Source organism: Chionomys nivalis, chromosome 6 (assembly GCF_950005125.1).
Source record: "Chionomys nivalis chromosome 6, mChiNiv1.1, whole genome shotgun sequence".
In the NCBI taxonomy this organism is placed as follows: domain Eukaryota; kingdom Metazoa; phylum Chordata; class Mammalia; order Rodentia; family Cricetidae; genus Chionomys; species Chionomys nivalis.
In genome coordinates, this window is record NC_080091.1 from 66,233,076 (window position 1) to 66,245,937 (window position 12,862).

Genomic DNA, 12,862 nt, shown 5'->3' on the forward strand with positions numbered 1-12,862 from the left:
TGAGTGCAGAGTTCTAGTAGCATGCTCTGCATGTGCTGTTCCCCACGGGCTCCATTGCTGTCTGGTGACCTGAATTTGGTGCTGTTTTAATTGGGTACAGGCTTAGCAACTCCCTTCAGTTGGTGTCTTCTTGCCAGTTGGCTTTGGCAGTCACCTTCTTTTCCTGAGCTCTTAGAGCTCTCATGGTCTCTGAACGTGCTTTCTCATTGGCCAGCTGAGGCCTGGGGCAGTGGCCTCAGTCCCCTGCCAGCCCTCCTTTCCTAGCCTGTCCCTGTGGCCATCTCGGGGTCCTGAGCCCTCCTGTCTCTTTACCAGTGGCATGGCTCCACCTAGTCAGGCTTTCCAGTGATGTTTCTAGTTCACTGTAGCTGATTTATTTCACATACACGCTCACCCCCCATCCCACTCCCACCACCCATGCAACACCTTGTGCCACAAAATGTTTTCTGCCTTTTTTTTTCTTTGAGTCAGTCTGACAAGAAATTGATAATTTTGAAATGGCTTATAACTGTTAGAAAAAACAGAATGAAGCACTTACAGTGGATGGAAGTTTTGACCTAAGTACAAATTAATTTTATGGATTCAGGGTGATTTGGGCATAGCACAGTCAGTTCCTTGGAGAAAATATATCTATTTTTTTTTCATTTCCCAAACACAAGAGCCGATGTGAAAGAGCCTGAGCCTCGCAGTCAGGACCAGCGTTGGCAGCATCATCCTTATTTATGTCAGAGACGTGCGAAGGTGATTGTTGCTCCCAGTGTGCCAGGCTCCGAGAAAATGGGAAATTTGCACAAGGCTACAGTTAGGAAACAGCAGGTTTCTGATGCGGTTGCCTAGCCTGAACGAGCCAGCTGATGAGGTTCAGAGCACATTTATTTTTCTCATTTCACTTCAGAGAGCAAATTGTGTACTGGACTTGCAAGCATGTCACTAAGGAGCATACGAGACCTCAGGCTCTCAAAGCAATGGGACCCAGAGGTGGTTCGTGTGTACACAGAAGGGTTGGAGCTTTAATTGACTTGACTTTTCTTTGTTTCTCTTTCTAGACACCACAGGTGGCAGCCGAGAATATTGGGAGTGAACTGCCACCCAGCGCTACCCGGTTCAGGCTAGATATGCTGAAGAACAGAGCAAAGCGGTCCCTAACAGAGTCCTTGGAGAGCATTCTGTCCCGGGTAGGTGACATCCTTTCTTCTTACTTCAATTAAATAATTCTTAAACAGAGCCTAGGATTCAGCCCGATTTTGTTGTCTCATCAGACTTAGAGCAATAACTATCTACATTTTCTTTATCTGTGTGTTTATTGAGATGGTGTCACACTGCGTAGCATAGCCTGACTTCACACTCCCAATCTTGTGTCTCAAGCTCCCAAGTGCTGGGAAGTTACACTCTTTCATGGTCTCTCCCATGGGATTCTCTGCTCCCAAGAGCGTTGTTATTTTTATAGACTGTCCCTATAAAGAACATAGGTTATGTATGCCAAGATGGAGATCACATCTTCCCTGGTGTCCCTGGGGACAGCTTTGGAAACTGTCCCATCAGCTCCTTTTGTTAAATGCTTGGAACTCCCTGTAGGCAGATTTCATGAAATAAATTGACCCATGGCCCAAATCCTACCAGTCTCTTGTTTTATAAATAAAGTTAACTTTATTTACACAGTGCCTTTCATTCATTTACCTGTTATCTAAGATTACTTTTGTAGAGAATTGAATACTTGTCAGAAAGGCCACGTGACTTAGAACTGGTGAGATGCTTATGAAATACTTGTTATCAAGACCTTTGTAGAAAACGTTGCCCACAAGAGCTCTCTAGGATGCACTGAACATCTCCTGGGAGTTCCTTAGGAAGATCCAAGTACACTGAACATCATCCAGGAGTTCTTAGAAAGGTTCAGATACACTGAGCATTGCCTGGGAGTTCCTCAGGAAGGTCCAGATACACTGAGCATTTCCTGGGAGTTCCTTAGGAAGGTCCAGATGCACCGAGCATTGCCTGGGAGTTCCTTAGGAAGATCCAAGTACACTGAACATCACATGGGAATTCTTAGGAAGGTTCAGATACACTGAGCATTGCCTGGGAGTTCCTTAGGAAGGTCCAGGTGCACTGAGCATCACCTGGGAGTTTTTTTAGGAAGGTCCAGATGCATCAAGCATCACTTGGGAGTTCCTTAGGAAGGTCCAAGTACACCGAGCCTCGCCTGGGAGTTCCTTAGGAAGGTCCAGACACAGTGAGCATCACCTGGGAGTTCCTTAGGAAAGCATTCGCCTATCCCACGCGTGTGAACATCCTTATGTTATGTCTAACAAATCAAAACTTGACCTTTTTAGAGCTTGCACTATTTCATTATAGTTCTTCAGAATGGTAGGGCATATTCCCTCTGAAACATTAGTCAGTCAAAGATGACTTTGTCCAATGGTATAACTGAGAATTTCACAATGCTCCTTAAGATAATTTAAAACAGTACAGTTACAAAACCAAGGCTGGAAGGGCTTGCCTCTGAGAGTTCCCTCAGGGATGCAGGTTGATTGAGACATGCAGGTGGCCGGTTATGACCACCTGTGACTCAGGAAAGAGCTTTTTATGGAGTACTTTGGGGAGCATCATAGAGGAATTATTCCTTCTTCCTGTTGGTGATCCGCAGCAAATGACTTATTCTCGGGCCTTTATAGATCATCTAGGTTGGTATGATCCTTTAAATGATAGCAGAAACATGATGGTCTTAACACATGAGTAAGCTCTGCGGTGTTTGTGAGGGAGTTCAGTTTTCTGAGCTTACTTAACGAGGCCAGGCTACCCCAGCTGATGCTTTGGGGTTTTATCTCAAGTGCCTTTTCTTTATGTAGGGTAATAAAGCCAGAGGCCTGCAGGACCACTCTGCCAGTGTGGATCTGGACAGCTCCACTTCTAGTACTCTGAGTAACACCAGCAAAGTAAGTGTATTCTCCTTGAGTGGTACCCCAAGATCCAGCCAGCAGCCTGCCCATCCTCTTATCTACACAGCTCTGTAGAAAGGACAAAAAAACCCACATCCCTCCAGTCGTAAAACGTTTAATGTTTCCAGGCCTCTCTGCACAAGTGGAGGGCTCATGTGATTTTTTTTTATCATAACATAAAAGTTTTAAATAAAAAGGCAAATAACTATTCCCATAAACAAAGAATCAAGATCGTAACTTTAGTCAAATGAGATCTAATTTATAACAACAAATGAGTTTCTTATCCAAAGTAGATTTTTGCAATAATGAAAATAAATAAATTTGAGAGAGTTTCAAAGGTGGGAGGGTGGGTTATGAACTTAGGGAATTGAGTCATAAATCCCTGAGCCTGTCCTGTCGCTGACCCTTGACTGTGAGTACACACGGTCATTATGGTTAAGCAAGCAGCCAAACCCTGCCCCTGTGGTCTGCCACCGAGCACAGGTATAACAAGTTGGCTCACAGTCCTCTGTGGTGACCCACCTGGTGTGTCTCCTTGCTTTCCTGTCTTGTTCTGGAGGCATTTACACATGCCTGAACCTGGTTTGTTTAACCCTGTGACTACCAAGAGGTAAACTAGAGAGGATTGGTGTTCAGGAGACAGCCCCACTCCCTTTACTGCCCCGTCATTGTCAGCATGCTCTGGTGCAAGAATGAGGGGTCTGAACTCCAGCTCCTCACCAGAGAATTGCTTTCAATTTCCCAGTGGTATGTCTCATCTGTTGTCTGTTGTCAGGAGCTGTCCATGGGTGACAAGGAGGCCTTGCCCGTCTCTGAGAGCTCCTTCAAGCTCCTTGGCTCCTCAGATGACCTATCCAGTGACTCAGAAGGCCACATTGCAGAAGAGTCTGCTCTGCTGTCACCTCAACAGTCATTCAGAAGGAGAGCCAACACCCTGAGTCATTTCCCTGTAGAGAGCCCGGCGCCTCCAGAACCTGCTCAGAATTCTCCAGGGGTCTCTCAGAGAAAGCTCATGAGGTATCACTCCGTGAGCACAGAGACGCCTCATGAACGCAAGTAAGATTTGCTTAAAGGGTCACGTTTATTGTGTATCCTGAGTGCGCTTTTTTGTGCCGAAGAGCAACCCAGGTCAGATTTGACCCTTAACATCAAAAGATAAAACTGGAAGTAGTGTTGCTGGGCAGTGGTGGCACACGCCATTAACGTCAGCACTTGGGAGGCAGAGGCAGGTGTATCTCTTATGAGTTTGATGCCAGTCTGGTCTACAGAGCGAATTCCTAGACAGCCAGGGCTACACGTAGTCTCAACAAAACAAAACAAGACAAAAACAAGCTTGAAGTAGTGTCATGTTCCTCCCAGCTCCTCAGGAAGTGTAGAGGGTAGGCAAGCATTGCTAGCCAGCAGATAAACATGAGCAGAAATGGTCCTTACATGCATCATTAGTCCTTAACGCTGAGATGCTAACTTTAGGACTTGTCTGCTGCCTTGGGAAAAGCGGCACACGGTGTGAGTGGAGGAATTTCCCCATTTGGATACCTAGATCTGGGCTGTGGTGGGATAGGAACACAGTGTCCACAGGCAGAGTGGGAGGGATGGGCTATGGGTGCCCATGATGATGCCCAGAAGCCTGGACTCTGGCCCTGGCTGTCGTGATCTAGTGTGACCTAGGTGTGATCTGTCGAATGACTGTACGACAGAATCAGAGTTGATGCCTTTTGAAGTCTGGTCATTCAGGATGCACTCCTTGCCTTAGGGTTGTTATTGCTGTGATGAAACATGACGACCAAAGGCAGGTTGGGGTGGAAAGGGTTTATTTGACTTATACTTCCGCATCATAGTCCATCATTGAAGGAAAGTTGGGCAGGAATTCACACAGTAGGAACCTCGAGACAGGAGCTAATGCAGAAGCCATGGAGGGGTGCGGCTTACTGGCTTGCTCCTCATGGCTCAGCCTGCTTTCTTATAGAACCCAGAATCCCCTGCCCAGTGATGACACCACCCACAATGGACTGGGCCCTCTCCCATCAGTCACTAACTAAAATGCCTTAGTGCTTGCCTACAGCCCAGTCTTATGAAGGCGTTTTCTCAATTTAGGCTCCTTGCTCTCTGATGACTCCAGCTTGTGTCAACTTGACATAAAACTAGCCAGCCCTGCTTTTAAGGATAGGCTCAAATAAACAGTTGAATTTTTCCAGCCATAGAAAAACATAGTTAATGTGGTGGCAGACGCTTGCCCCGTACTTTGCTGGGTCTGTTAGTGACTAACCCCAAGCACCAGAGTCTGTAACAAGGCCCCAAAGTACCCTTTAAGATAAGTTTAAAATTGGGGCTATACCCGTGAATGCTGACTGCCTCTCTTCGGCTGGCAACAATAGAATTTGGGGACATTTGTGCCCATGTGATTCACGCCAGGTGTTTGAGTCAGTGCCGTGGTTGGTGTTTGCTGTAGGTTGAGGGAAATGTGACGTGTCACATACAGAGCTGTCAGCTTCGCTCTCCTGAGCCACTCACTGGGAATCATGGGTTCTTTGGAGTTGAGCTGGGTGACTGAGGGCAGGAGGGGGACATCCCCCAGGAGATGTTTGACAAGTCTGAGGGTTCTGAGACGTGTGGCTCAGCCGTAGCCCAGCAGGTGCCCTGATTTCCAGCACACTGGGAGCAGCATCTTTCCCACCTGCAAAGCCCCCATTCTCTGCCAGTCCGCAGCTGGGAGGACCAGTGCTGCCACTGCTCCTTCCCCAGAGCTTTGTCGTGGCCCGGCATGGCCCAGCCGTGAAAGGGATGGGGAAATGCCTGCCTTTTGCATAGCGACTTTGCTTTCCCTCTTGTGAACTTTCCTCCTCAGTCGATAGGAGACAGGACTTTGAAATTCAGGACAAGATGTCCTAAAGGGAAATGTGGGTTCTAAATTTTGGGTTATTTTCTTTTGCTTTACTTCTAGAATTTTTTCTGTCGGTTCCCAGCAATGGAAGAGAGTAGAAAGTGTTATGGGAAGCATACACAGTGTTGGTCTGTGAGAGCGGGGGGAGTGAAGGGAACCCTACCGCCAGTTCCTGTGGATCCCCTTCTGTCGTCCTCCCCTTTGTAGTTTGCCCCGTCCTCTCTAACCCTACTTTCTGTGATTGCTGTTTAGTGTGGACCATCTTCCTGGGGGTGAGGCGAAGTGCAGCTCAAGGCAGCCTTCTGCTCCTCCTCCGCCTCGTCTTAACCCCTCCGCCTCCTCACCAAACTTTTTTAAGTCCCTAAAACACAATTCTGGTGGAGAACAAAGTGGGAACGCTGTGCCCAAAAGGTGAGCACACTCGCATGGCCAGTGTTGTCTGTCTGCCCTGGAGTTCACACTGACTCAGCCCAGCCGGCCGGCCGCATGGGGGCTGTCCTTTCTGGAAGCCCTAGTCACTGCTTTTGGGGGGCAGGGCTTTTTGGTTTTATTTGATTTCACTATTTTCAGCTGTCACTTGAATACGTAATTTTATTCTTGGCTTTTTTTTTTTAAGCTATTGCGAAAAGTGTCAATGGTGAACTGTCTTCACCCTTAACTCGCACCTCACTTGGCCAATGGGAACGCACACATGCATGTGCACAGGCTAACAGCTGTGTTTGTATGCAACTGGAATCTGTACCATGTCTTGTCATTTGGAGGATAGGCTGACTTTTTTTTCCTAATTCATGAAAACGAAAGTCACTTTCATTCACAGAGTATTTTAATTGTCTTACCTGATTTACTTAGCATTACAGTGAAAAGGTTTCCTTTTTAGGCTTAGAGTTTTTACTTTGTGTGTTTGTATTTCTTCATCCTAAACTCTTTTTTTAACCAAACTCTTAGCGTCTCCTACCGTAATGCCCTGCGGAAAAAACTCCACTCCTCCTCCTCTGTGCCAAATTTTCTAAAATTTCTGGCTCCTGTAGATGAAAATCACACCTGTGACTTTATGAACACAAACAGGTAGGGCTCGATTTAAACCATCAGCTCTGGCGTTCTGAGTGCTGAGTTTCTGTGTGATAAATGTGGGTAGTTCACTGACCTTCGGCCATTCGGAGCATGTGAGCTAAGTCTGGTGCGTCGCCTTTCCTACGCTGTTGCCCCTCAGAAGCCTCATTTTTAAAGCAAGAAGGCAGCTTGCTCTCCAGCTTTGCATAGGATTGGTTTGTTGACGTTGTTGTCCTCCAAAGAATAAGGAGTCCTTCCGCCTTCTGCAGGGCTGTTGGAGGGCAGTAGCCTGTGCCTGTCCTCCAGAAGCCAGCCAGCCCATCTGCCAGGGGTGGTGACGGCTTCACTGGGGTGCAGACTGAGTGTAAATTGCAAGGGCCTGCCCAGATTGTTTTGTGAATGGAAAGAAAATTAGTGAGATGATGTTTATATATCAACAGTTATACTTTGTTTATAGTTTTAAAGCTAAAGGTTTTTAAGTAGGCAGCATCACCAGTGATTTTTATCCTCAATTCTTTGATGGTTCTAATTAGACTACATCTGATTTTCTGTTTTGGTGTACACACATGGGAGAGTGAGCTTGTGTGTTTGTGCATGCACGCATGGGGGTGCATGTGTGCTTGTATGTGGAGGGGTGTGATTTGTGACAATCATGGAGATTTTGGCTGGTGCTGAGAAAAATAAACCTACCTGTTAACTAAGATGGATTGGGGTACTGGTGATAGTGCCCAGCTGGGATTTTTTTTTCTCTTTTGAAGTAGCACCCAAAAAGGCACAAATTGGAAGCTACTATCTGTGGCACATACTCCTTAGAATGTCTCTTACGAGATCAGTGGTACGGGGGTGCGATCTTGTTCTTTCTGCACAGTGTCCTTTAAGAATACTGACCCACTCTGACTTTGATTTAGCTTCTGTGGTTCTCAAGTTATCTACTTATGGAAAGATAAAGTTAGCTGATAATAAGCCCTAAGCTTCCTGACCACTCATGAGTCAGTCATGTCGCCATTTTAGGGACATTGAATCCAAAACAAACCACCTGGGTGACACAGATGGGACCCCTGTGAAGACCCGGCGCCATTCATGGAGACAGCAGATATTCCTTCGAGTGGCCACTCCACAGAAGACGTGTGATTCCCCAAGCAGATATGAAGGTAAGGCCATCCCTGAGGAGTTCCAGAGTCACAGAGGGCCTCAGATGCCCTGAGAGGTAGTCTCAGATGAAATTAGGGAAGGACACAGAAGTCATGTAGGACCAGTAGCACCGTAACATCATGTAGGCATGAGGTAGGTCCTGGAGGCCTTATTCAGACTCCAGTCCTCCCCAGAGAGAACTTTGAGCTGTCTGAAATCCTCCCCAGTAACCTAGGATCCTGACTTTTGCCACACCTATGCATGTGTCTGTGGGTGGGGAGGTGTTGAGACAGGGTCTCACTATGTGACACTGACTGGCCTGTAACTCTGTGTAGAGCAGGCTAGCCTTGAACTCAGATCCACCTAAGAGCTGGGATTCAAGGCAGGTGCTACCACTCCTGGCAGCTGTCTAAACTTGTATTAGAAAGAAAATCATTCTGGTAGCAAACAAGCCTGGTGGCCCCTTGCACAGACTCAGCTGCTTGCATGACTGTCCCGTCTGCATTTAGACTCCAGCGATGTAATCCTGAGCTGACCAGAGGGTACCTTACTACTGCCTTAAGTAGAACAGCAAGCTAGGGATGTCCGTACTCACACCTTTCATTGCTTAGGAACAGGCTCCCAGCACAAACTGGTAGTCATTTAAAAGCATGGTGCTTGTGCTCATAATGGTCCTACTTGTGAGAGCAGGGGTGTGATCTGTAAAGTAGAAATTCCCATTTTTATGTCTGAGCCAAAACCCGAAGGCATGAGGTAGGTCCTGGAGGCCGAAGAAAAGGCTATTAATGACTGTGGACAAAATACATAAATAGAAGGGGAAATACGAAGTGAACAGAGAAGTAGTGATGAAGAGGTTAGCCTGGACAAACACCATCTCTAACCGTACTAGCCCAGCATGACAGTCCCTGTGTCCAAGCCATGGAACTAAGTCTCACATACGGAATTTTATAATAGAGACCTAGCTGAAGAAAGGAAGTTGAACTGTACTTACAGTCTCACTGTCTAATACGACTAGGGAAACATCTTCAAATATGTCTGTCACCCACCCATGCTGGATAGAACCCAGGCCCTTGCACAAGCCAGGCAGGTATTCTACCATCGAGCTATACCCCCGTGTGTCCTCTGCCTCACCCGAGTTCAGCAGTGACTACTTGGAGTTTTGTGGGACTGACAAAGGTAGAGAGGGCTAGCTCTACCTTTGTGCCTGCAAAGGGGCTGGTCCCTATGTCTTAGATGCTAGGTCAAATGTGCAGCACTCACCACATGGAAGCAGAGCCGCACAATAAATAGGAAACCATCAGGTTTTACCCGTGGCAAGAGAGGTGTTTTCACAACGAAACAAACGTAGGTCATGAAATGAGATGCTGAAAGCTGCTTGGTGGCTTAAATATAGAGTCCAGGGTGTCACGATGCTCCCATATCGTGGTGCCCCCTCTTGTGCTGTGGGTTCTCTGGGTGGAGGATTTGCAGCGCTTGAGCGTGTGAAAGGACCATACTTGGTAAAGTATTCACTCCAGCCAGGGTGGTATCACGAGAGTGCCAGTAAATCAGGGCAACACTCTAGTAACTTGGGTGTGTTCAGGAATGCATCCCAAGGCATGGCTGAAGGCAGGCACACACTGGCTCATCTGATTAGAGGAGAGATGCCCGACCTTCGAATTAGCCTCTCGTTTTCAGAGCCTCGCTGATGGCCCTACCATAGACAAGAGACTGGTGATGCTCTTGTCCCTGGGCAAAATTATGTACACACCTGTACATTAAGTGGCTTTGTCCAGTCGTGGATCAGAACAGTATCTGACCAGCTTTAATGAGATTGGGGTCCTTGGACAGTCGTGTTGAAAGATGGATTGTGACGTGTGGTTCTAGCTACATCCCGAGTGCCTCCATTTCTGGAAGGTTGTCCCACTGATGCTGATGTGAACACCATATTTTAAGCAGTAAGGATTTAGAGTAAGCTGCCACAATGTGTATGATCCGGGCTAGCTAGTCTCTTTGTGAGACTGTTTTGGGCTTCTGTTTGGGACTCAGGAGTTCCCAAGGTCCCAGAACCTCCAATAGTGACTTTCTTGTTTTCTTTGTGGTGTCAGGAATTGAACATGGGGCCTCGTGCCTGCTGGGCAAGTGCTGCCCTCCTGAGCCTTTTACTAGAAGTCGTGTGTGTGTGTGTGTGTGTGTGTGTGTGTGTGTGTGTGTGAGTGTGTGTGTATAGAGTGCTGCTGCTGGGCCTGGGAAAGCAGCCGCCTGCCCTCGCCCCTGCACAGGTAGCCTTGTCCACCCCGTGGATTGCTCAAGGACCCAGTGTCTACAGAGCTTTTGTTTTCTTTGCCAAGGGCTCTCACCTAATTGTCAGGCCTGCACAGGATGCTGGAAATTGGCTTTTCCCTAGATCCGCGGTGGCTCATGTGCTCCAGTTTCTTTCTTCAGCATACCATACAAAAGAGAACCCTTTGCCATTAAGGAATAATTTTTAGGCAGTGCTGCACTTGGAACGGGAGAGAATCTTTTTGTTCTGTCTGTGCCAGGGCGCAGCTTTCGTCTTGGTCTAGTTCTTTTCTTCTGAGCATTTCATAGCACAGAGCGCATTTCACCAACAATGGATGCCTTCAGACTTTGACATGTCTTGAAAAAGGGAAGGAAACTCATTCTGGCACAAATAAGAATGATTTATTGACTTGAAACCCATTGTGTGAGTATATAGTCCAGGGAAGCCAAAGTTGAAAGGGTTTTTGTCTTGTGAATACATCTGGGTCAGCCTGCCCCACTTCCAGCGTGAAGAACTCTAGGTTAGATAACACATGAACTGAGATGTAAGCAGTTGGTGCCAACTAAAGCATGTAAGTGATCTTTAGTGTGACTTCTGTGTTCCTTTGGAAAAGTTAGGACGCGTTTTGTGTCAGATTTGTTTTCAGGAGTTTGTGTACCTTGGGGAGATTTTAATGAGTGACAGGAGAGGAATAACGTGAGCACCATATTCACATCTACACAATCACTACCTCTTGGTTAGGCATTCTTGCCTTTCATGAGTACCACAGCCATCGGGGGACTCAGTTGTTGAAACTGGGTCCCCAGGAGCAAAGACTGTCCTTAAACTGTATAGCACTCTAGATCCTCCCTCCACTTCTGAGTGCTGGGAGTCCACTGGTGTGCCACATGCCTGTTTTTTGGTGGTGGTAGTGGGTGGAACCTTGTCGTTTTTGTTCTTGTTTTATTCTAATGTAGTGCTGGGGGTTGGACTAAGGGCTGCATGCATGCAAGGCATGGACTCTACCAGCTGAGCCAGATCCCTAGTCTTCCTGGAAGATTATAGGTACCCAACCTAGTACTGGAAGATTTTAAGTTCCCAAATCATGCTGGGATTTGTTTTGGAAGTTTCTGATGATTCTGATTGCTGCTGCATTGAGACCAGGCAACCTCAAGGGTGACTGGAGTCGCTGCCACCACTTGGTGGCAGTGTTTCTCCCTTGTCTTGATGGCTCTAGGCTCCTATCCCACCAAAAGAACTTGCTTCCTTTCCCCAGCATGTTTTGTTTATGAGTTGTTGAGATATATTTCCTGTCCACTTTCAACTTCCTTGAACATGGAGTTGTGATGTCAAGTTTCTCTCTTTCTAAAGGATTTTGTTACAAGGGCAAAACAATGAAGAAGCTGATTGTGTCCAGTTAACAGATGTGAATTTTTTTTTTAATTACTTTATTTTGAGATGGGTTTTGTTCTTTAGGACTTAGATATGGGAGCCGCTGCCTTAACCTCCCAGATACTGGGATTGTAGGAATATGCTACCCTGACAGGGTGGTTTTTGTTTACTGTTCTTGAACTTTGCTTTTCTGTGGTGAGTGAAGACCAGGTTTTGAGATGATGTCTTTCAGGCCAGTGATCTGATTGTGTGTGTGTGTGTGTGTGTGTGTGTGTGTGTGTGTGTGTTGGCATGTCTCTTCAGAAGTCAGCAGCCACGGAGGCTGACTTTGGCTGGCTGCTCGTGTGCCTGTCACCATTGAACTGCTAAGCCAGCACTGTCAGCTTTTCCTGTTGTGCCTCTAGAATTTAAACAGCTAGTCCTTCTACTATTTATGGGGCGATTTATGGGGCACCCTGACAACTTCTGCTTGCTTGCAAGACTCATGGAGTAGAGCTGAGGGTCGTGTACTACAGCATAGGAGCTGAATGGTCTGTCAGGTGGCTGTCACTTGACCGCGGCACCCAGCTACCCAGCCGGCAGGGAGTTCCTTCACAGGGCTAAGTTACTGCTCCAAGGCTGCTGGTGTGCCCCCAGGATGAAGTTCAAAATAGAAGGTTTTGATTTGAACTCTGTGTGGCTAAGGCTGGCCTTGAACTCGCAGCCCTGTGAGTACTGGAACTACAGATGTGGTTTCCATGTCTAGCTTATGATTTACCATTAAACTTTAATCTGTAGGTTCCAGTGGCTGTTGAAGTATTTAAAATAAGGCAGTGGCAAGTTTAAAATGTTTTCAAGGGGATAGAATTTGTGAACTTGTGCAAACATGAAAGGAAGGCTGTGGTAAGAGTGTGGCCAGCAGGGTACAAGGAGGCTCCCAGCCCTGTACTTAGAGTTCCCCCATGGTGAATGTCTCCTGACTTCTGCACTGCACCAGCCTGCTGGCCTCATGGTCCTTGCACAAACTGGCATCCTCAACTGTGTGCCCTACAGCCTCCTTGGGCACTGGGATGACCCTGCAGGGGAGGGGAGAATGAGTTCTGAGAAGGGATTTTTTTCCTTTGGAAGAAACAGCTCAGTTCTACTTAAGAAGTAGCTTTTGGGGGGAAACAGTTCGTATACTGTACAAATCACTCCTTTAAAGCTTACAGTTCAATGTTGCTGTGGTTAGATCTGTTCACAACATTGTGCAGC

The 12,862-nt window shown here is 47.0% G+C and overlaps 1 protein-coding gene across 4 annotated transcripts in view; it reads left to right on the forward strand.

Moving 5' to 3' along the window:
• Positions 1–12,862, forward strand: part of Tbc1d1 (TBC1 domain family member 1) — a 182,934-nt gene that overhangs the window by 112,546 nt on the left and 57,526 nt on the right. For 2 of the 4 annotated variants that reach the window (XM_057771450.1, XM_057771453.1), the window contains 6 exons: positions 1,047–1,175; positions 2,844–2,930; positions 3,709–3,989; positions 6,067–6,225; positions 6,760–6,879; positions 7,876–8,015. In XM_057771450.1, the coding sequence (XP_057627433.1) occupies positions 1,047–1,175; positions 2,844–2,930; positions 3,709–3,989; positions 6,067–6,225; positions 6,760–6,879; positions 7,876–8,015 (916 nt within the window). The remainder of the gene's footprint in view (positions 1–1,046; positions 1,176–2,843; positions 2,931–3,708; positions 3,990–6,066; positions 6,226–6,759; positions 6,880–7,875; positions 8,016–12,862) is intronic. The other 2 variants (XM_057771451.1, XM_057771452.1) reach the window with 1 other exon arrangement.